This window comes from Colletotrichum truncatum, assembly GCF_014235925.2.
Source record: "Colletotrichum truncatum strain CMES1059 chromosome Unknown Contig_0007, whole genome shotgun sequence".
NCBI lineage: Eukaryota > Fungi > Ascomycota > Sordariomycetes > Glomerellales > Glomerellaceae > Colletotrichum > Colletotrichum truncatum.
In genome coordinates this window covers 2,331,908-2,352,423 of record NW_027222404.1, presented here as the reverse complement: position 1 = coordinate 2,352,423, position 20,516 = coordinate 2,331,908, and the positions used below count along the sequence as shown (strand labels likewise).

The 20,516-nt window shown below is 50.4% G+C and overlaps 6 protein-coding genes across 6 annotated transcripts; 3 read left to right on the top strand and 3 right to left on the bottom strand.

The window, feature by feature from the left end:
* Positions 1-698: 698 nt before the first annotated feature.
* CTRU02_211063 (3-methyl-2-oxobutanoate hydroxymethyltransferase) lies at positions 699-1,781 on the top strand (the record flags this gene model as incomplete). The annotated part of the gene is made up of 2 exons (XM_036720088.1): positions 699-1,115; positions 1,170-1,781. The coding sequence occupies 2 exons, from the start codon at positions 699-701 to the stop codon at positions 1,779-1,781; spliced, it is 1,029 nt and encodes a 342-aa protein (XP_036587831.1).
* Positions 1,782-1,916: 135 nt separating this feature from the next.
* On the bottom strand, positions 1,917-2,426 carry CTRU02_211062 (ubiquitin-like autophagy protein apg12; the record flags this gene model as incomplete). Its single annotated transcript, XM_036720087.1, has 2 exons — positions 1,917-1,979; positions 2,037-2,426. 2 exons carry the CDS (start codon positions 2,424-2,426, stop codon positions 1,917-1,919), a joined length of 453 nt encoding a protein of 150 aa, XP_036587830.1.
* A 1,152-nt stretch (positions 2,427-3,578) lies between these two features.
* On the top strand, positions 3,579-5,747 carry CTRU02_211061 (phenylalanine ammonia-lyase; the record flags this gene model as incomplete). Its single annotated transcript, XM_036720086.1, has 1 exon — positions 3,579-5,747. One exon carries the CDS (start codon positions 3,579-3,581, stop codon positions 5,745-5,747), a length of 2,169 nt encoding a protein of 722 aa, XP_036587829.1.
* Positions 5,748-7,641: 1,894 nt separating this feature from the next.
* Positions 7,642-9,721, bottom strand: CTRU02_211060 (G1-S regulator (Dfp1/Him1); the record flags this gene model as incomplete). The annotated part of the gene is made up of 3 exons (XM_036720085.1): positions 7,642-7,794; positions 7,851-9,212; positions 9,269-9,721. The coding sequence occupies 3 exons, from the start codon at positions 9,719-9,721 to the stop codon at positions 7,642-7,644; spliced, it is 1,968 nt and encodes a 655-aa protein (XP_036587828.1).
* A 1,224-nt stretch (positions 9,722-10,945) lies between these two features.
* On the top strand, positions 10,946-12,514 carry CTRU02_211059 (metallopeptidase family M24; the record flags this gene model as incomplete). The annotated part of the gene is made up of 2 exons (XM_036720084.1): positions 10,946-11,138; positions 11,235-12,514. The coding sequence occupies 2 exons, from the start codon at positions 10,946-10,948 to the stop codon at positions 12,512-12,514; spliced, it is 1,473 nt and encodes a 490-aa protein (XP_036587827.1).
* A 771-nt stretch (positions 12,515-13,285) lies between these two features.
* On the bottom strand, positions 13,286-14,906 carry CTRU02_211058 (helix-loop-helix dna-binding domain-containing protein; the record flags this gene model as incomplete). The annotated part of the gene is made up of 3 exons (XM_036720083.1): positions 13,286-13,477; positions 13,536-14,346; positions 14,413-14,906. The coding sequence occupies 3 exons, from the start codon at positions 14,904-14,906 to the stop codon at positions 13,286-13,288; spliced, it is 1,497 nt and encodes a 498-aa protein (XP_036587826.1).
* Between the last annotated feature and the right edge of the window lie 5,610 nt (positions 14,907-20,516).

Here is a 20,516-nt window from a genome sequence, read left to right as displayed (position 1 = left end):
TGTTGCGGCAGGCCAAATAAAGCGCAGTGCTATGTAGTAGTAGAAAGTCAAACCACGTGAACTAATGTTCCAAGGCTGATTAGGACTAATGGCCGCGCTTGCGGAATACCGAGATCAGATTCTCCGGGCCCGAGGCTATTTTGCCTCGGTCTAAGCTCAGCGCACTTGGGAAGCTCAGCATAATGCCGTGAACTACGCCGTAAACTACAGCACACCTACAGTACACAAACTAGGTAAGGTAGGTATGACTGGTAGCATTGCTCACTCATACCTCCTTCACTGCCAGGTACACTCGAACAGGGAGGGCACTTTGTTAGTAGTGGGAAAGGGACGTGCCTCGGCGCGCACCCAATGACGGAGGTACACTTAGTGGACCAGACCCCGTTTTTGGGGCCCTTTAGCATTCTACGGTCGTCCGGCGCCCATTCGACCCGCTTTTATTCCCTTTGAGGCGGCGGGAACGAAACACCACACGCATTTTCTGGAGATACTCAATTCTACGCAGCAAAAACTATCATGACTTGGACAATAAAACTTCCGCTTCGCCCTAACTCTACCTTTTGGAAATTTTCTTTCTCTATGACATCCCACGACCGTCACCACTGAACCACTTTCCTGAATCTGCATTTTTTCCCCTACTTCAGTAGCATATTTTGGCATTCTATCTCGTACCAAGAAAACGGTACTTGTGGTTCCATATGTCCTCCCATATTTTTCGAAGTACCTGTTTGAGGTCGTGTGCCTACGTACTCCGTAGCACGCGACCCTCACCGGCAGCCTTCCTTCTGCGGCCCGTCTGTCCCACTATGTCGCGACAACAGCAAACCAGACATAGCTCGCATTCTCCTATGGGTACTCCGCCAGTCAACCCCAGGAAGAAGGTCACAATTGCATCCTTGAGGAGTCTTCACAAGAAGCGTGAGCCAATCACAGTGATGACGGCTCATGATTTTCCAAGTGCCCATGTTGCCGACCATGCCGGCATGGAGATAATTCTTGTTGGCGACAGCTTGGCCATGGTAGCACTTGGTATGGAAGACACTAGCGAAGTTTTGGTCGAAGAGATGTTACTTCATTGCCGGTCTGTCGCAAGAGCGACCAAATCTGCCTTTACTGTGAGTATGCCTCTAACCTGGCCATCCCAAACACCCAACTGACTGCAGTTCTAGGTTGGCGATTTACCCATGGGCAGCTATGAGATTGCCCCAGAACAAGCTCTTGAGACTGCGATCCGCTTTATTAAAGAAGGCAGAGTTCAGTCCGTAAAACTAGAGGGCGGTAAAGAGATGGCCCCTACCATTCAGAAGATCACCACAGCTGGCATTCCTGTCCTCGCACATGTGGGTTTGACGCCTCAACGGCAGAATGCTCTAGGTGGCTTCAGAGTTCAGGGCAAAACTTGCAATGGCGCTATGAAAGTGCTCGAGGATGCGCTAGCCGTGCAAGAGGCTGGTGCTTTCGCTGTCGTCCTGGAAGCCGTCCCTGCCGAGGTCGCGACGCTCGTAACAGAGAAGTTGTCAATTCCAACCATCGGTATTGGTGCTGGCAACGGCTGCTCCGGCCAAGTCTTGGTTCAGGTCGACATGATTGGTAACTTCCCTCCCGGTCGGTTCTTGCCCAAGTTTGTCAAGAAATATGGCGATGCCTGGGGCGAGAGCCTGAGGGCCATCGAGGCCTACCGTGACGAAGTCAAGGGCAGGCAATACCCTGCCCCTGAGCATACGTACCCTATTTCTAAGGAAGAACTTGAGGCGTTTTCCAGTACTCTTCAGAAGTTGTAAAAAGCTGTCACAGTCAGTGATAAGAGCATTTGCATTGCATCGGGTTGGGGCTGCATTACCGGTGTTGGGGCTTGAAGGGGTGGGCATTTGCAACATTTACAAGAAGCTGGATACCCTTTAATAGCGTACTTCTCCTCAGCCAAAGGCTGGATTCATAGCGTATGAAATAACTAGCTGACCACTTGAGTCCTTAAAACACTGTTGCACACAGATTAGTTTCCAAAGCTTTCAAGTGACATTCAGGTTGTTGCCCACATTGTGCAGGTTGCCAACGATCTCGTCGAGGGAGGGTGCGAAAGAATCGTTCACGTAGCAAAAGATGTTGTCTGTGTTTTGAAGCTTGAGCCTTTTCCGAAGGTACCAGATAACGGTCGAGAAGGTTTGAGTGGAGGATATCTTTGCAACCCCTCGGGAGAGAGCTGGAGCGTTGCCAACAGGTTTGAACTTGACAACGACCTTCTCCGAAGGATACTCGCCTGCGCTTGCAAGAGCGGACGCGACATCTCTCGGCTGAGCCGTTAGAATGGCAGAGGCTGACATTGTGAGCGGTATCTCAGGAGAGGCAGGGCGATCCGGAATGGTGGCCGGCGGAGGTGAGGCCGAGTTGGATCTTGGAATGGAAGGCGAGACAGGAGCGGACGTCATCGTGGGCAGACTTAGCTTCCTTTTGTTTTTTTCTTTGGGTTTGCGGGTTAGATCTGCAAGTCAAAGGCTTTCGGTTAGGTATATGTCGTGAATGGCACTCGGTCACGTTGTTGCCCGAGGCAAGGAGGTAGTTACGTAGGTTGAGTGGGTAGTTGGGAGATTGCACACTGAGCAAACAGAAGCTGAATGAGGCTGACTCTTCATCACCTATTTCAGCCAAAAGCAGTCATGCACTGTTTATCTCACAGTGGGTAGGTGGGGGTGGGGGTTTGTGGTACAGTCCGTCCGGTGTTAGCCCGTAGCCCGTAGCCTGTAAGTGCCCCATTGCCCCCGGAAGACCGTGTCTCGGGCATATTCATAGGCAGCTGCCCACTAAATCGGTCCAGGGGACACAGAGCCAGAGGAAACTTTTATTTCCTCCACTCATAACACAACATTGGCCCAAACATGTCTCGGTATTGCTCGCAAATCCAAGATTGGGACTCTTACGCCACCAAAAAGAGCAGCGAGAATCCCGGACTCCTTTGTCACGGAGTAGACAGGCTTTTACATTCTGCTGACACCCATGAGCCACCACCGTCGAGGGTTTGGCCGAGCTGTAACCGCTTGGGCGGGCTGTACGGGCAATCGAAGCCAGCCAGTACGAGGCACATGATGATGTATCGATTTAATGCGGCCACCCTGGCCTCACACAGTGGCGCTGGATCGTTTTCTCTTGTCCCTCACCGCATGTTTGACGCCAGCTCTGGTTACCTAGCGGGCGTCTCGGTCGAGACTGTTGAATGGACGATGACAATCATAGAAGCAGACTTAACTCACTTTGGAAGGGAACAACGAGGTCACTAACGTAAAGCGATGACTATTTAAATCATGACTGCATGTCAAATTCTTTTAGCTATGAGAGGGCCGTTTGTAGCAAACAACATGCTCATGTAACTTGACCTCACCTTCTTTCTTGCCCCTTCACGTACACACCAAAAGGTGTAGCAATTCATCTATAACTATTCCACAATCCTGCATCACTACCTACTACCTCTACTTTTATTCATTCAGAACTTTTGGTCTCATTACCTACATTGCCCTCTTATAACTCCTTCGCATTCTGGGCGCAGACTTTGGCAGGCTCCTTCGACCTATCAGGAAGCTTGCAAAATGGGGGGAACACCTACGCTGGAGGCTCCGCACGCTTCAGCTCTGCAGGGCACACTGAGCGCCATTAACAACTGGAAGAATGAAGATACAAAGCTCTCACTAGACGGTGACAGTCTCGATGTGGCTGCCATTATTGCTATTGCTCGTCATGGATTTGTGCCTCGTATCAAGGAGGACGCGGCGCTCAGAGAGAGAATAAACCAGAGCGTCAAGGTTCTCGACCATCACATCGAGAATGGCTGGGTTGTATATGGTGTCAACACCGGCTTTGGTGGCAGCGCAGATTCACGCACAGAGCAGCTTAAGAAACTCCAGATTGCTTGCCTCCAACACACACAAAGCGCCATCATCACCAGCTCTGACCGAGGAGAGTCCCAGATTGACCAAGATGGACAGTCCCACGTCATTCCCAAGGCCTGGGTAAAAGCTGCCATGGTCATTAGGGCTAATCAGAACTTACGAGGTCATAGTGCAGTTAGGCTTGAGCTCATTGATACTTTATTGGACCTTCTTCGTCACGACATCACGCCTTTAGTTCCTCTAAGGGGAACAATCTCGGCATCGGGTGATCTCATGCCGCTATCATACATAGCAGGTGCTCTGATAGGAGATCCAAACATATCAGTCAGCATTGGATCCGGGACGAGCCGAAGGGTCTTGTCTGCTCGGGATGCCCTAGAACAAAACGGTATCACACCTGTCGAATTGCAGCCAAAGGAGGGACTTGGTCTCATCAATGGGACTGCCCCATCTGCTGCACTGGCTAGCTTGGTAATCTACGAGGCAAATCAACTTGCAATCCTCTGCCAGGCTCTAACTGCTTTCACTTCCGAGTGTCTCGGCGGTAACGTTGAGTGGGCCCATCAGTTTATACACAGGATACGGCCTCATGCTGGGCAGATCGAAGTAGCTCGCAATATACGGCAGTTTTTGCAGTCGTCGGATTTCGTTATCGGACTGGAAACTAAGAAGAGAATGGGTCAAGGCCTCTGGCAAGACCGGTATTCTACAAGGACAGCACCTCAGTGGATGGGCCCTTATCTAGAGGACCTCTTGCTGGCTCAGAGGCAGATTGAAGTTGAGCTCAACTCAACCTCAGATAACCCGGTCATTGATTCTGGCCTTAACGACGACCCATCAGACGGAGATGTCTACTCAGGGGGTAACTTCCAAGCGACTGCAATAACATCGGCCATGGACAAAACCAGAAATGCATTGCAAATGATAGGTCGAATGATTTTTTCCCAATGTACTGAGCTGATCAACCCGACCACGAACCACGGCCTCGATCCAAACCTTGTCTTCGGAGACCCAGGCCAGTCTTATACAATGAAGGGCATCGACGTCAACATGAGCGCTTATATGTCGGAACTGGCTGCTCTCGCTCATCCTGTGTCTGCCCACGTACAGTCCGCCGAGATGCAGAATCAGGGCATCAACTCGCTTGCTTTTCTCTCGGGTCGTCGGACCATGGAGGCAGTGGACGTTCTTTCACACATGTGTGCTGCTCACGTATACGTCTGTTGTCAAGCAATCGATCTTAGAGACTACCACGAGCGTTTCCTGAGATCAGTTTCGTTGTCCCAACAGCTGAAGCAGAACGCCTTTGGGCTCAATGGCTCCCAGATGACAAAACTGACTGCAGGGTTAGATGAATTAGTCTGGACTTGGTGGTTTGAGGCCAACAAGGCCGATCATTTACAACGTTGCCCAATGGTAGCTTCTAGAGCTACCTCTCACATAGTTAACTTCTTGGCCGAGGAGGAGATAGATGGCGTCTCATTGAACTGCGTGCTGGGTGTCCAGCGCGACTTTCAGCAAAGCATGGAGTCATGGCTCTCGGACCGATCCAACAACCCTCCGATAATTGATCATTCTGGTTCTGGGGATAAACTTTCTGTCCATTTGGAGGGGCTAGGCAAGGGCTCCGCAATCCTTTACCACTTTGTACGTGGACAATTGGGTCTCGGCTTCCACCAGGGGCTTAGGGAAGAACAAAAGAGAACCATTGGCGGAAACGTATCTCAGATATACGAAGAAATCCGAAAAGGCTCTATTGTCCCCATGTTGTTGCCGTTGCTCGACATCGGCAACAAACAGAAGCCGTCAATAGGCGGGCAGGACACACCAGCTAGCAGCAGCGATGATGGTGTCGGTTCGCCAGTTTAGGAACACTGAGATGGGCAAAGACAGTCTCGCAGCTATTATAAAAGCAAGAGTCTTCTTTCCAGACCATTATCAACCGCGATTTTTCATAACTCGATCGTCCCCGTATATCTACTTGCTTTTCCACAAACAATCATTACAACCCACCTCTCATGTTTAATCATGTGGAACAGCAACAATAGCATTGTCAGAGAAAAGGGAAAGAGGAAGAAAAAGAAAAAGAGGGAAAGTTTGATAGAAACAGGAAGAAAGTTGAATAACCGGAAGCGTTTTTACAGGAATTGAGATATAATTAGTCAGACATGACAAGTCACTTATTCTTATATAGGTTGGCTAGCCACAATAAACAAGTACAATAGTTGAAAGAGCTCGATCGCAGTGACTGCGAGCGCAGCTCCCCGCTACATGGAAAGTAAAAAGGTAGAAGGCGCTGGTCTCTGAAATTTAAAGTGAACTGTGGTGTGCAATCCGTGCAACGGCAACAAGGTTCTGTAAAATAACACATCCACTGCGAAGCCAGAATGCAGAGCGACCCAAGCAACAACGATCTTCAGTTTATCATGTGTCACATGCTGCCACGGTGACTGTGGATCCTACAGGCACAGGTTGCGTATAGAAATGTTGCACTAAGGGATGGACTTAGGAACGGCTTGCCCATGTTTAAGCTACATTATGCTGGAGGTTACGTCTCAGCAACAATCCTCAATGCAGACCAAAAATGCGAGGTGAAGACATGATTAAGGTGACCGTTACTCAGAAACACTTGGGAAGTGCCAAAAATCTAACACATGTCCCTGGCAAGGCTCGAACTTGCGACCTTTGGATGTCCATATCTTAGGATAGAGTCATATTCTGTTATATGAGACCAACGCTCTTCCAACTGAGCCACAGAGACCGGATAATGACATTACTAGTTTGTTTAGTCATTATGTTCCATCAGAGACTCCATGCCTGTGGATACAATTGATTTTAGTGCGCGGAGACCGTGCCCACCCTGCCAGGAAACGAATGGCATGGTATTTCGTAGGGAAACAGCAGACCCAGTGTCGCTCAGCAGGTGCGGGGCAAGGTGAGTGGCTTAACATCAATGCTGACTTCATGTTTACATCGGCCTCAGAAGTGCTTCCACACTCTTCTGTACTAGTGAGGAACGAAATTGACTCTGGTAGACGTCCACGAACCAAAGGTCTGGCTAATGTTTCACACTAGCTCCTTGATATCAGCTGGTTTTCGAATTTGGACCAGGAGGTAAATACACAGAGCACGATGTATCATTAGTGACACTTGCTATTGACATCGCAATGACTCGCAAGGTAGAAGATAGAATTTCCTTAATTGCCCCACAACGCCCTCGTTGTGATGTTTCGAGTTCGTTTACAACATTTCAAAGCAGCTAAAAAGCCAATAAAAATCCAAACCATGTAGTCTCCGTGTTCAACGTACAGTATACACAAGCATAGACTGTTCAATGATATATCTACACCATACTCATTATGACTTGCCGCCGTCTTTGCCCTTGAATTCTGCTCCAAACTATCCCAGCCTCTGAATGACGACGCAATGCCTCCCAGCTGCCCGCCAAATAAGGAAATTTAGCCGTCGTGGTATAAAATGCTCCATGCCGAACGCCATTTTGCATGCAATGCTATCGGTGCGACCTAACCGATTTAAAGACGAAGAGAAAAAGTATGTCCTGAAACCGTAAACAGTTTCTTGATGGACAGTCCACTGTTATCAGTAATTTGATGTATGTGGAACTAATCCGTTGCTGGTGATGTATATGCGCGGCGCTCTTGAGATCACGGACGTCGGCAAAAGAAAGTGAACGATGAATGAATAGGGCAGAGTCGGTAGCCAGTGTACCTTACGGAGAGCAAAGGGCTGGTCGTGGCATCGCCTACGTCCATTCATGCGCTACCTCATCGTCACCATATGACGCCTTCCGACCAAAACCTTTGGGCATACGGCCCAGTTGGCAAAGAAGGTCGTCCAGTTCGACCCAGTTGTCGTCATTTTCTGCGAATTTGCGATGCTTTCGCGTGAGAATATGCTGCCAAACTATTAGCAAAATGCAAGAAACCCGGTCATGAGTCATAGTCAAAATACCTCGTCAAAATCCTTGAATTTGTCCTGGCAGTTCTCACAGTAACCGGGCTTGAGATCACGTTTACTTTTTGCAGGTGGTGCCTGTGTTTTGGAGCTGGTTCGGACGAGCTTGGAAGTTTGCTTCTCTGTATCCTCCTCAATGAGCTCCATCCGCCGACTTGTTGTTCTAGAAACGCTCGTAGATCTGGTAGATGTCGCATCCAAGCTCATCTCAGTGAGTCGCCGAGAACTGGTATCCTGGGGTGCTGGAGCACCTCTTTGGAGCACCTTTCGCTGAAGTCCGTGAACTTCCTTGCTAGTGCCAGCCTTGGCCCCATTGACACCCGAAGTAGAGGAAATCATCTGGGAGCGAATGGCGGACGTAACATTGGAAGGTTGTACCCCAGAAGCCACGGGCTCGCCTGCAAATAAACGACCAGTTCCAGCCCGGCTAGTGAAAGCATTCTGAGAGCGGAAGTCAATAGGGTTCGATACAACGGCCTTCGGAGGGTTGAAAAGCTCCAATGGCTTCATTGCCACTTTAGCTTTGTTCTGTCCGTCTTGCATTTCTGCAAGTGTGCGCTTGCCAATTACAGCTTTGGGTGCTGGGACTTCAGGGGGTTGAAGAGCCGCCCGTTCTTCGATTACAGGCTTCACGACGCTGTCTTTCGTTTCCTTGTGCTCTTTCTGCTCTTTCTGTTGCGGTTGAGGTTTCCGACTCGGCCGCTCAACAGGTTCCGGTTCCTCGACGAAAGGGCAGCGGCCATCCGTGACAGTCCTAAATTGAGGCCACTCGCCATCGTATTTGTTGTTGACCTTGGGATATTCCCGTACCATGATGGGCTTTTGCTTCTCATCAATGTCGTACACATAAATGTAGGGTCCTTTGAAGTTGATCATCTCCCGGCTAGTGACAGCATCAGAAGGGCCGTTGAGCCGCTCGTGTTGCAGCAATTGCAATAGACCCGGCTCATCAACCGTTTTCTTAGTGCTCAAACTCCGCGACGACTCCCCCTTGGCGCCATATGCCGCCACGACATGGGGGTCAGGCTCCAGCAAGAATTGTAACATCCTCTGAAATTTCTCGACGGACCAAATCTTCTTGCCCATGTCGCGAGCTTTGTGAAGTACGTCATTGCTCCTGGTAGATCGTGCCCGCCTGATTCCATCATCCTGCGGTTGAGCTTGGTTTCTTCTCGAGGTTTCAAACAACAGGCGTCTTCGTGCATCGGTGCCGCGGTCGAGAAGAGATGGATTGATCGTCTGTGGCTGTTCCTCCGGCTCAGGATCTTCTTGTGCAGACGCCTGCACTTCTTCCTGTGCGGGTATCGGACGGGCAGTTACAACATGCGTGATGCTACTAGAAAAAAAGCGTTCGTCTCTCTGGATTGCTGTCAGTGGTCACAATAACCTTCTCTGGATTGCTGTTTGTGACATACCGCTCCAAGGGACATGGCATGCCTAGACAGCTTTGCCCTCTGGTCTTCCGGGATACTCTCAAAGTAGAAGACCATTTTGGGGAACCTTCCCCTGTACTCGGCCTGCCATTGGCGAATCTTCTCGACATTGGCGTCATCGTGATGAGTGGACCGTTCTTTCGTAATCGGGCGAGCCACACGCTGTGGTAGTTGTGAGGGCTTGGTAAGCTTAGAAGGCGATCGTAGTTGACGTGACCCGGTGTTCTCGATGACCTGCTTCTTCAGAGGTGGTGGCTGACCGTAGAGCTCCTCTCTCTGAATATTGGCGTGGGATCGCTTCTGCTTGGCCTGGGCCAGAGCAGAGGCTGCTCTCAAGGGCGAATTGGCCACATTGGGGTTGCTAGACAAAGGCGTTCGTCTAGTGGACATGGCCGGAGGGGGAATTGGAGTCGGTGATAGGGATATGGCTGCCATAAAAATGTCCAATCAATATACTCGACAAGAAAAGGAAGTGTTGTTTGTTTGTGTGGTGTGGGTGGTTCGAGAGAGCGAGGCGGGGGGTTGCTCTGTGGACGAGCACGCGACGTGGTGGCTGACACGTCGCTCACGCGTACCGACAGAGAGCGTGTCGAGACGTTACGAAGACATTGAAAATGGCTGCGAGACGTGTGAGAAGTTGTAAGCTGGATGGGACGGGACAGAGGAGATGGGATGTCGTCGTCAAAAGGCGTTCGGGACCAGAGCCAAAGGGTATGAAAGTGGGCAGGTTCAAGGCAGAGCTTTATTAATATGGTAGGAAGAGTGGTTGGTGTTGTGTGGGAAGAGTCCCCGGGCATTATCCAAGTCGCGCTTGACGAGTTTGGGGGGGAACAACAGCACTAATCCCCGTTCGGCAGCGTGGAAAACACGCACGGGCCAGGTTCTTCTCCAGCAACCGGCCAAATTTTCTTGGCCCAGCGCGTCTCACAGTGACACTGGCCGCTGTGATACAGTGAAGGCTCACTGTAATTCGACGCAGCAACTACTGGTAGCGATGGCAGCCTGGAAATTGGATGGAGCTGTGGTGGGAAAAACAATAAAAAATCCTGCTGCTTCTGGGGCCCTTGGGATCCATTCTTCCAGTGCAGCTACGCAATAGTTTGCAGTCCGCCTTTCCTTACCGAGGAAAACTGGATGGATGCATCATATCCGCACCATTGCTTGCATTTGCTGTTCTGTGCAGTAGCACCTACCCATGCCTCCTTTTTACTGCACCACTGTGTACGCACATACATACCCGTACATTACATACATACATACAAAAACGCATGCAACTCCGTTTCCTCAGTAGATACATAACAAACGCTCTCCACACGCGTCAATCTCTGCCTCCGTCCACTTGTCTTAGTGGCCCGATTCCCAAAAGGGCATCTCCCACCCGTCTCAGTCTCTACGGAAAGGCCGCTTGCGCTGAACTACCCAGACCTTGACGAGTCAGCCAGCAGCCGCCTCTATTTTTCTAGACGCCAGTTGGTGTCTGCCCTGAGGCTAGTCTACCCAGAGTTCATCCAGTACAGAGCATCCCAGCCTATCTCCCGCCGAAAGGGAACGCCGCCATTGCGTTTCGTGATGACCTCATCCGCATCGTAGGCCCATCCCTCACTGACCCATATCCTCACTCTTTCCCATACACTTCTGCACATCACTCCATTCCTGGCCATGAACGCCTCCCGTTCAGTGAGCCGTGCCCTTCGGGCCGCTCAGAGGCTACACAGTAATACCGCACCTTCATGGCGGCCATCTCCCTTGGCTTGTCGTCAGGTCCGACGCTACGCCGCAGTCTCTGCTGCCGATCTCCAGTTTGGCCAACCAGTACATGAGACTCATCCTCACATTCTCAGAGCCGGCGAGAGTCAGTACACTCACCCTCCATAGCAAAGGCTTCGTTCTGTCTGAACAAAGTTTCAGTATAATGCGGCACAACCCTTGTACTAACTGGTCCGCATAGTCACTCCAGGTATTACAGCCCAGGAATATTGGGAGAGGCGCGCCCGGCTCGCTGAGAAGCTGCCTGAGGGCGGCGTGGCGGTGCTGTCTGCCGCCGATCTCAAGTATCGCTCTGGGGCTGTCTTCTACCCCTACCGCCAAGAGTCTAACTTCCTGTACCTCACCGGCTGGAACGAGGGTGATTCTTTGGCTGTCATTCAGAAGACGGGCAAGGACTTTGGGGATTACACATTCCACCTTTTTACACAACCAAAGGATCCCAGAGCTGAGCAATGGTCGGGTGCTCGAAATGGTATCCAAGCCGCCACAGACATATTCAATGCCGATAAGGCAGGCGATATCAGCAAAATCCACCAGTACCTGCCGGACATTCTCAAGTCTGCGAGCCGTGTCTATACGGACCTCGAGAAACCAAGGCATGGGGAACAGGAGAACAAACTGTGGCAACTCATGAAAAATGAGAAATCATGGTTTCCTTCCGTAAAGATTCCCCTATACCCTATCATGAACTCTCTCCGGTGCATCAAGTCACCAGCCGAGATCGCAAACATGCGTCGGGCTGGTCAGATTTCCGGTCGCGTCATCACGGACGCTATGCGCCGGCAATGGACCCGCGAGAAGGACCTGCACGCCTTCCTTGACTACAGATTTACGGCCGATGGCTGTGACGGCCCGGCGTATATACCTGTTGTAGCAGGCGGCCAAAATGGCCTCTGCATCCACTATGTTGTGAATAACAAACCCCTGAAGGAAGGAGATATGGTTCTTGTCGACGCTGGCGGGGAGTACGGTACCTACATCACCGACATCTCTCGCACCTGGCCTATAAATGGCAAGTTCAGTGCCGCCCAAAAGGACCTGTATGAAGCTGTCCTCACAGTCCAGCGCACCAGCGTCTCTCTTTGCCGTGAAAACGCCAACCTCTCCCTCGACGACATTCACGACCACACTGCCAACGGACTGCTTGAGCAACTCAAGAGCCTGGGCTTTGATATGACCCACCGCGACATAGATGTGCTGTTCCCACACCATGTTGGTCACTACATCGGCCTCGATGTTCATGACGTGCCCGGCTATGGTAGGAGAACGCCTCTGAAGTCGGGACACTGCGTAACCATCGAGCCCGGTATCTACGTTCCGGACACCGATCGTTGGCCGGAACATTTCCGCGGCATGGGCGTGCGAATTGAAGACAGCGTTTGCGTTGACGCCGAGTCACCGTTTGTTTTCACGACAGAGGCTGTTAAAGAAGTCGCCGATATTGAGGCTCTGCGAGACTAGATGCCTTGTAACAACATGACAAGAAAGTGTATCCATTATCTGTTACCTTGACTGTAGAATATCACGCATATGGGGCATGAATAGCGTGCCGTTGTACAAGGAAGGGCCGAGCCTCCACTGCTTGAATTGTAGTCTGCACAATTTGGCCGTGACGTTGGCGCGATGGGGAATCTGGCCGTACTAGCTTGACAGCTGCGTTCACGTGATTTGATCGATTTAGCACGCTAATTGAGGACCCTTCTTCCTGGAGCTTCAGCAAGACTACAGCGAGCTCCCCTTTCCTCGTCACTGGCGGACTCTTGCCGCCTACTGAATTTAGACTAGAGTACAAGCAAGATGTGGGTGAGAATATGTGAATCGGGCGATACGTCCAGGATGATGGAATCTTCATTTCGTGGCAATGTTAAAAAATTTCCGCTTGGTAATTTCTTCAGGAACCAACAGATTTCAGCAATAGTAGGGCGTTTCTTTGGCTACTCGGGGGGAAGCCTAAAGCCGACGAGTCTCTTCTCAGGCGGAAGAAAGGGATATAGTATGCTAAAAGGCTAATCAACACTCCACGCAAGATGCCTGTAAACTATCTCTCTTAGTCCATGTCTCAGTTTGTGACATCAAGAAGTTAAACATAGGCCTGAGAACCTGAAATCTGTGTGCTCAGTCATGCCTCGTAGATTGACCGCAATCGTATATTTTAGGGCAAATGGTAGCCCGCAACAACACAATATGTACAGTTTCGCAATCGTAATGCGTGATATAGTAAGAGAAGAGATGTTAACAGAAGCCTCTCGGGTCGAATAGAGTTCTGCTGTAGTTGGGCATTGGGAAGGGTTGCCGTGCCGTTGCGCTTAGAAGTTGCTCGAAGGCTTGCAGTCGCCTTGCAAGCTCTTGATGCTCACGCATAATAGCTTTGTTTCTTCGTTCGAGGTAGTGGATGTACTCAGTCGCTTTCGTGAGAACAGTGCCCTATGTCAAGGTGAGCAATTATTTCAGAGAACAAGGAGCAGAAACTATGCAATCTTACCTTGCTCACTTTGGGACCACGCTGCGACTGACTGTCTACCTCAACATCTTCGCCTCCCTCCTCAGGTATTGATCTGAGTGATGGCACTGCATCACGTAACTCAGAAATCTTGTCCTTGAGATTGGTACGATACTTCCTTTCAATGTCGTTATGGGCCGTTCGATCGCCCGCCTTCAGCTTGTCCTTAGACTTTTCAGATGCTCCAGTTCCGGCAGTGGTGGTTCGCGACACTTGCGGTCGTTGGGATTGGGAGTCCTTTTCGGTTGAGGCCTTCTCCTTCTCCTTTCCCTTGTTCTGGAGACTTGATTGCTCTGGGCCTCTTGTAAGTTCACTCATGCTTGTCGTCGCCATACTCGCGTCGAAGTTTTCTAAACTCGAAAATTCCGGTCCTAGATCTGCCCCAACTCCGAAACCCATCCCGGAAGCTATACTAGTTGATGATCGGCCAGTATTCAGAGCAATGGCCAACAGTCGTCGCTGTTCCGGGTCAAGCATGGGTGTGCCCATGCCGCCCATCGCACCCATCCCAAAAAGAGGGTTCATTCTTAAGCCAGGCGCAGGCTTCTCCCAACTCAAAGGCGTTGAATAAAGACCCTCTCGTGGAGGAACTTCAGAAGGCGGCTGAGATTCAATTTTACCAAGCTGGTCACCGAGGCTCATAGACTCGAGAACGTCCTCATCATCAGATAGGGCGTTATCAAGAGCAGTGTCATCGAGAAAGTCCTCTGGCTTGAAGACAGGGTTGGTATACAATCCAGCACCAAGGCCAGGTGTTGTAGACATAGGGTTCAGACGGTTCGCAGCTGGCGCTCTGGTAATATTAATAGTCAGCCGGTTCTCAGGCGCATCGCCTTCTCAAAGGGGCAGACGGAAATACCTGGGATAGGTCTGGATTGGGTGCCTGCGCTTGGAAAAATCTATTTCAAAGCTACCGCCAAGCTTTTGCTCATCATCATCATCAAACTGAATCCAGTAGTCAACAGATTCTAACGCTGCAGCCTCGGAATCAACCTTCGTGCGCTTCCGGTCATGACCATCCCTCCGTCTTGGACCAGCTGTTTGAGCCATTCGGGTGGGCAAAGCATTTCTGGGTTGACCTTGTCCATAGGGTATTTGGCCGGGCATTGAGCCCAAACCGAAGTTGGTGCTCACTGGAGAAGCTTGCGCGAAGGACGGCAGGGAGCCAGAGGGGCCATTGGAAGTTGATTCGGAGTTCGCTTGATCGGCCCCTAGGGCCTCCCACATGGAAGTCTCGGGCGCATTTCTGGCGGCACCTGAGGCTGATGATTCGGCCGATTGCTCAACAGAACTGTTCGTTTGATTGTTGGGAACGGCGAAGTAGTCGAGGTTCTTAAGGAAGTTGGGGTCCATTACCACAAAGCCAGCATTTCGGCCCCCGAATGGTCGGCGGTCGTCGATCTAGAAACCGATAATGAAGGAAAGGAAAGTGGATGTTCGACTCGATCGTCTCCGGGTAATTTGTGAGCACTGTGGCCCAGATCTTGTATTTTTCTTTCTTGAAACAAGAATTTGCGATCCAGACTGACCAGTCGTACCACCTCGTATGGCCAATCAGGTTGAATTCGTACTCCAATGACAGCCGAGTCGATGGAGGTAAGGAACGCAAGCAGCAATCGTCGACGTCGACAGGGATGAATCGAGGCGTAGGATGTAGCAGAGAACAGATGTCTTATTCTCGTTCATGTGCCGTAAAATGTCTGGCTTCGTCGGGGGCGGCAAGGTAGAGAGGCAGGCAAGGCGACGAGGCGGGGATTTCGCTTATTAAGATCAGCTAAGGTCTGAAATACTCAAAGGGGTCGAGGCTCGCGACCAAGGCAGTTTGGGCAAGAACAAGGGCGCAGGAGGCAAATCAGAGAGGAGCACGGGTCGGGTACGGGAAAGCAACAACAAGATCCATTAAGCACGGGGAAGGGACAAGAAAAGAGTTGAGGGTTGGGGAGAATTTTGTGGAGGCCACGACGAAAATGACTGGTCACACCTTACGTATATCCGACAGGGACCTGCGGGAGACAGGCAGAAAGGCAGGCGACAGGAGTTAGGAGGAGGAGGGAAGTGTAAGCCAGGAAATCTTGTTGGATAGTAGTCAACAGAAGGAGTACAGCGCCGGAAGGACGAGAACAAAGTCGACTGATGTTCAGAGAGGACCCGCGCCGGATTCCGTACGGTGAGGAACTCGGGCCAGCACGGCCGAGCCAGGGACAACGAGAGGGGGGAAATAAAGCCAAATAAAAAGTTGTGCAAAGATTGCCAATTGGACGCGAATGAATGATTGAGGGCCGGGAGGAATGGCCTGACATCGAATTTGCCAGCGACCGGGGCACACTGACTGGGCGTATCAAAATTCGACCACTTCATCTTCACAATCGTATGATGGGCGAGGCTGCTGGAGGGGAGTCGTGCGATGGCTGCCAAGTCTGACAAAATAGCGGCTTGATTGGCCACGTGTCGATCTTGCCCCACTAGACATCGTCCGAATTGTCAGCCTTGCAGCATGGCTCAAGCTTTCGCCCCAGAATAGACTTCCCGCTCCGTTAGGGTCTGGCTGGTTCTGGTTTGGTTTCCGTAGGGACCCCTCCCTTCTTTCGGTTCCGCGTTCCTTTACCCCCCTTTACGGTTTAGTGCCTGTTGTTGTGACCCAGTTTCCCCTCGCTTTTAGATCCATTCAGTTCGCTGTATCCATAAGTAGCTCTCAGAGCTCAGCTCCCTCACACGCTCCATTCGCCGCCTGGTGGTCGTGGCAAGCTGGCGCACTGGCGCCAGGCGTGCTATTATGGTTGCTGCAAGCAACTGCCTTACAACAGCGAACCATTACCCATCCGCAGATTGTTAAAGAAAGGTAAAGTTGGTTTGCACAGGTCACTGCTCCTCCCTTGCCGGGCTGACCTGGGGCCACGAAACATTAAGGAACAAGTAACTCCTTCTCCCGCAGGGTTCCACGTATCTCGCTCATTTTCTCTGCCATGCTACACAGTTCTCTTACATATTTGTCAAGCAGTGTGCGTGCCAGCGGTGTCGAAGGAAAAACTCCAGAACGTCCTTGACCCAAGTTGGAACGTTGGTGGCGGGACAGACACGTGGTATCCCCAAGACATAGACCGAGACACCGTTGGCACCGTTAAGGGTACCTTATTGTAATCGCTTCACTTATCTGGGGCTGCCAGGTGGCTCTATCTGCCCTGCGTCTAGCCAAGAGGTCGGTTTAGCTTCAAGCTCGCCCCAATTTTCTATCAATCCAGGCGTTAGTACTAGTTTCTCTGCCTATTTTCGCGTGTTTAAATGTTCAAGTCCAATGGTATTCACGTCTTGCTTTTCCCAAATTCTGTCCACAGACGCCATGTCGCCCACGCATAAGGTTCAGCAAATGGCGAATGCCTACTCACACTTCAAGTTGGTATAAAGCACATAGAATTAGAAACTTAGAGCGTGTAGGACTCAGTTTACTTCTTATGTCTTGTGTGGTCGCAGTGTTGTGCCCTTCTCACTTTTCTCATTGTGTATGTACTTGAAGCAATTACGGCCTCGGCCAATATCAGGAGCGATTTTTGTGTATCAACATGATTCATTTCTCTTGGCACCATACCTTTGAGTTGAGCAGCAGGCTTTATCGATCGCTCTTTTGAAAATCACCATCTAACTACAGAAGACTACGAAAGCTGTCTAGTTTATTATTTCCACTGTCTTTTAGCTCAGAGCGCCTTAGCCATGTTCATATTTGGTATTCATTCTAGGCTTTTCATACTCACCCGTTGTTGTCAATTCCACATATCGAGGTCTAATATCAACGTTCCAGTCTGTCAGTGACACTAAGATGACAGTACTTACTAGATTCTTGTCACTAAACCATGGTGTTGGAGGTCTTCATGGTTAACGAGGAGAACGGCATAGCTGACCAATGGCATTACGTCGAAAGTGAAGATAATAAACCAGAGGCCTCGCCTGGCAGAATGTTTGACGTACAGTCTGGAGGCGTCGTTCAAAGGCTTAAGTTGCACTTTCCTTTACTCTCAACCATCGGTAACTCACTGACCATAGCAGGTCAAGAGATACGGACAAGTTGACTGCCGTACTCCGAACCATGCCGGTTGATGAATGCCAGTGATATGAATTGTGGGCTTTAGAACATATTCCAACCCCCGCTGGTGCCAACACACACACACACCCTCTGGTTTAGAATGCCGGGCAGAAGTGTTGCCAAACAGGGGCGGAGTTGGACAAGGTACGAAAGAGAATAGATTTTTGATTAGAGATCAAGCGAATTCAGTCACCTACCTACACTGACAGTGAAACGGCTTTACAAGTCAATGGCAGGCATATAATCATCATGTATTAATTTCTTTTAAATAATACTGAGATCCGAGATTGATACCTGTCTGCGCTGCACTGTCGTCGCCAACCGAAATCTTTACCAGTCTGCTGCAAGTCAATTTTCTGAACTCTTCATTCAGTGCCACCGGGGATTTGGGTCCGCCGCTCGACTGGCGCAGTCGGTGCATAGGCCCGGCCATGCAATGATATCGTGCTTCGGCTTCGGCCCTTTGCAGCTCTTGCCAACATTGGAACACCAATTGATGTTGTGAAAGCCGCGGTGGCCGCATTCGAATGCTTTGTCAATCTGCGTGCACATTCTTACAGGTTGGCTCCAGCAGTTCTACAGGTGTACGTTCTACCCCTTTCCCTCTAAAACGGATAATATTGCTGCATCTTATGTTAGCAACCCTCGTCTGACCGCCAAAACCTCCTACCACCCGTTCTTGGACGTTGGGGCATAGCCATACAAGTTATAGGGTGCTTAACGTTGCGTCTGCTTGACGATGTCAAGCCCTTGTGGTGCGTTGCGTACAGCGACTGTACTCTCGATTTGTAAACGGCGGTCTCTAGCGTGTCTACCTTCTTGCTTCGGACTCCAAGGCCACGGGCTGTCTAATAACAGCAGGAAGCTAAACGGCAAACCACTCTAGATCGGGCTTCAAGGCATCGAGTCCACCATCGAAGACTTCAGCAAAGTCCCTGATGGTAATTGACAGGTAGTGGATAATGTCGAAGACGAACAAGTAGAGATTTGAGAAACTAAACAATGTGTGGCAAATTCAGGAGCTCTACTATGGGAAAGAAAGAGAAGCCGAAAGGAAGAGGACAAGTGCTACGTCAGGCTTTAATGTAGATATATAGGATCCTGCTACGTGAAGCTGCCAGTTAATGGTCTAGGCCCCTCCAGAACGGACGTCCAACCGCGTTTCGCGGTACTGGAAACGACAACTCTGCCGGTATTAATTAGTACAATCCCAGAAAAAGACAGAAGCCTGTAGGAATATCACATATCATAAAATCTGCAGTGTGAAGTTGACAGTTTCGATGGGGAGTCGGGAGGGGAGTGGACGTTAGTCTTATAGGTCGATGAATTCAATCGCCTATGGGGCCACAACCGACGTCACCCGGTCAAAGCTGGGTCTCTCAGCCCCATGCAGCCTGGCACCGGCGACCGGCGTTGACTTCCCGGTTCATGTTGGACTGAAAAAGGCGGTGGGTAGGGTACCGGCATGACCTCTTCCTGCGGTGCGGATATCGAGATCCCCGGCCACACGAGGGCTAATTTGAATGCTTGAAAGGGAAGTGCTCGACATTCACCTGCGAGAAAGATCTGAGCCAGAAAAGAGAGAAGGTCTTACAAAATTGTCGTCAGTAGTGGTGGGGTATTGGGTGACGAACAGAGACCCTGGATCCCTACCGACTCCTCCGGGGTAAACCCCGATATGCCCTGTTCCCTAAAAGCACACTACAAATGCGATAACTGATCTGTTAGGCCCTCACGACCCTCAAGGCTTCAAACTACGACAATCATCAACTACGACCAACCTTGGGTGTGCAGGTCCACCCCATGAGTAAATATACATGCACATGTATGTAACTTTTTGTGTAAGCTAGGAGTGTGGAGGTGATCAACGCCTACCCAACATCTGCCAATCAAGAGGGGAAATAGCTCGCTGTCATCGGTATCCCGCTTTATCCCCCCCCCCCCCCCCCCCCCAAAAGGTCTAGGCCCCACTGCGCGAGCTGCTGCGCGAGTGGTCTGATGTGGCTTATCGCTAGCATTTGTCACAAACACATTCGGAAATGCGTTTGGCGCACGACAGCTCCCATGCAGCGAGTAGTCTCTCGTAGGGCACCTATCCGAGTGGATGTGTCGATTACTTTTCATGCAGGGTCGTAAAGGCATGTAGCAGCAATGTAGGGATGCATTGAAGCCTATCACAAAGTAAAAGTCTTCGGGGACTACACTTGACTTCATGCCTTAGCCTCGTGATGGTTGCGTGATAGGCTTGCTCCAAGCACAGGACACATTCAAAGAGTGCCTCAGGTCCGAGATTCACTCTCTCTCTCTGGATTGCTTGGCTCAGCGGGGAAAATTCGAATTTCAAAGAATACTGTTACTAGGTACATTGGCGTTGTGAGATAGCTGGTAGCAAGTGTTCCAAAGTAGCAAGCATGCAGGTTTGAAACTTGAAGACCACTTATCACTTGTGGGTGGTGAAACTAACGTGAAGCTTTGCTTAAAGGTTACAGCAAGCTGGTATTTGAATAGAGATGTCGCTCTTGGTGAGTGCAAGCAAATGCGTTTTCCTGCCTAATCAAAACCATACAGTCTTGGCATTGAATCCCCTTCCCTTATGATTGATCTTCTGGGAGCTTTTCTACCGGTACCTACGCGCTAACATCATCATATTTCGTGGGACGAACTATGAGTCTATCAAGTTCAGTCGATTTGTATAGCCAACGAACCCTCATGTCTCGGTTCTAAACAAAGGCCACCATTGATGAGTTTCGTGGTTTCTTGCATATTGACGCAATCCATCTGTCATGGTTGTTTTGGGCCAGAAAATATTTTCCACCGCGTGGTGGGAAAGTGATCTTCTCGCTAGAACTCTAAGCCAGAGCTGCAGCTTCCATCCCGTCAGAGGATAT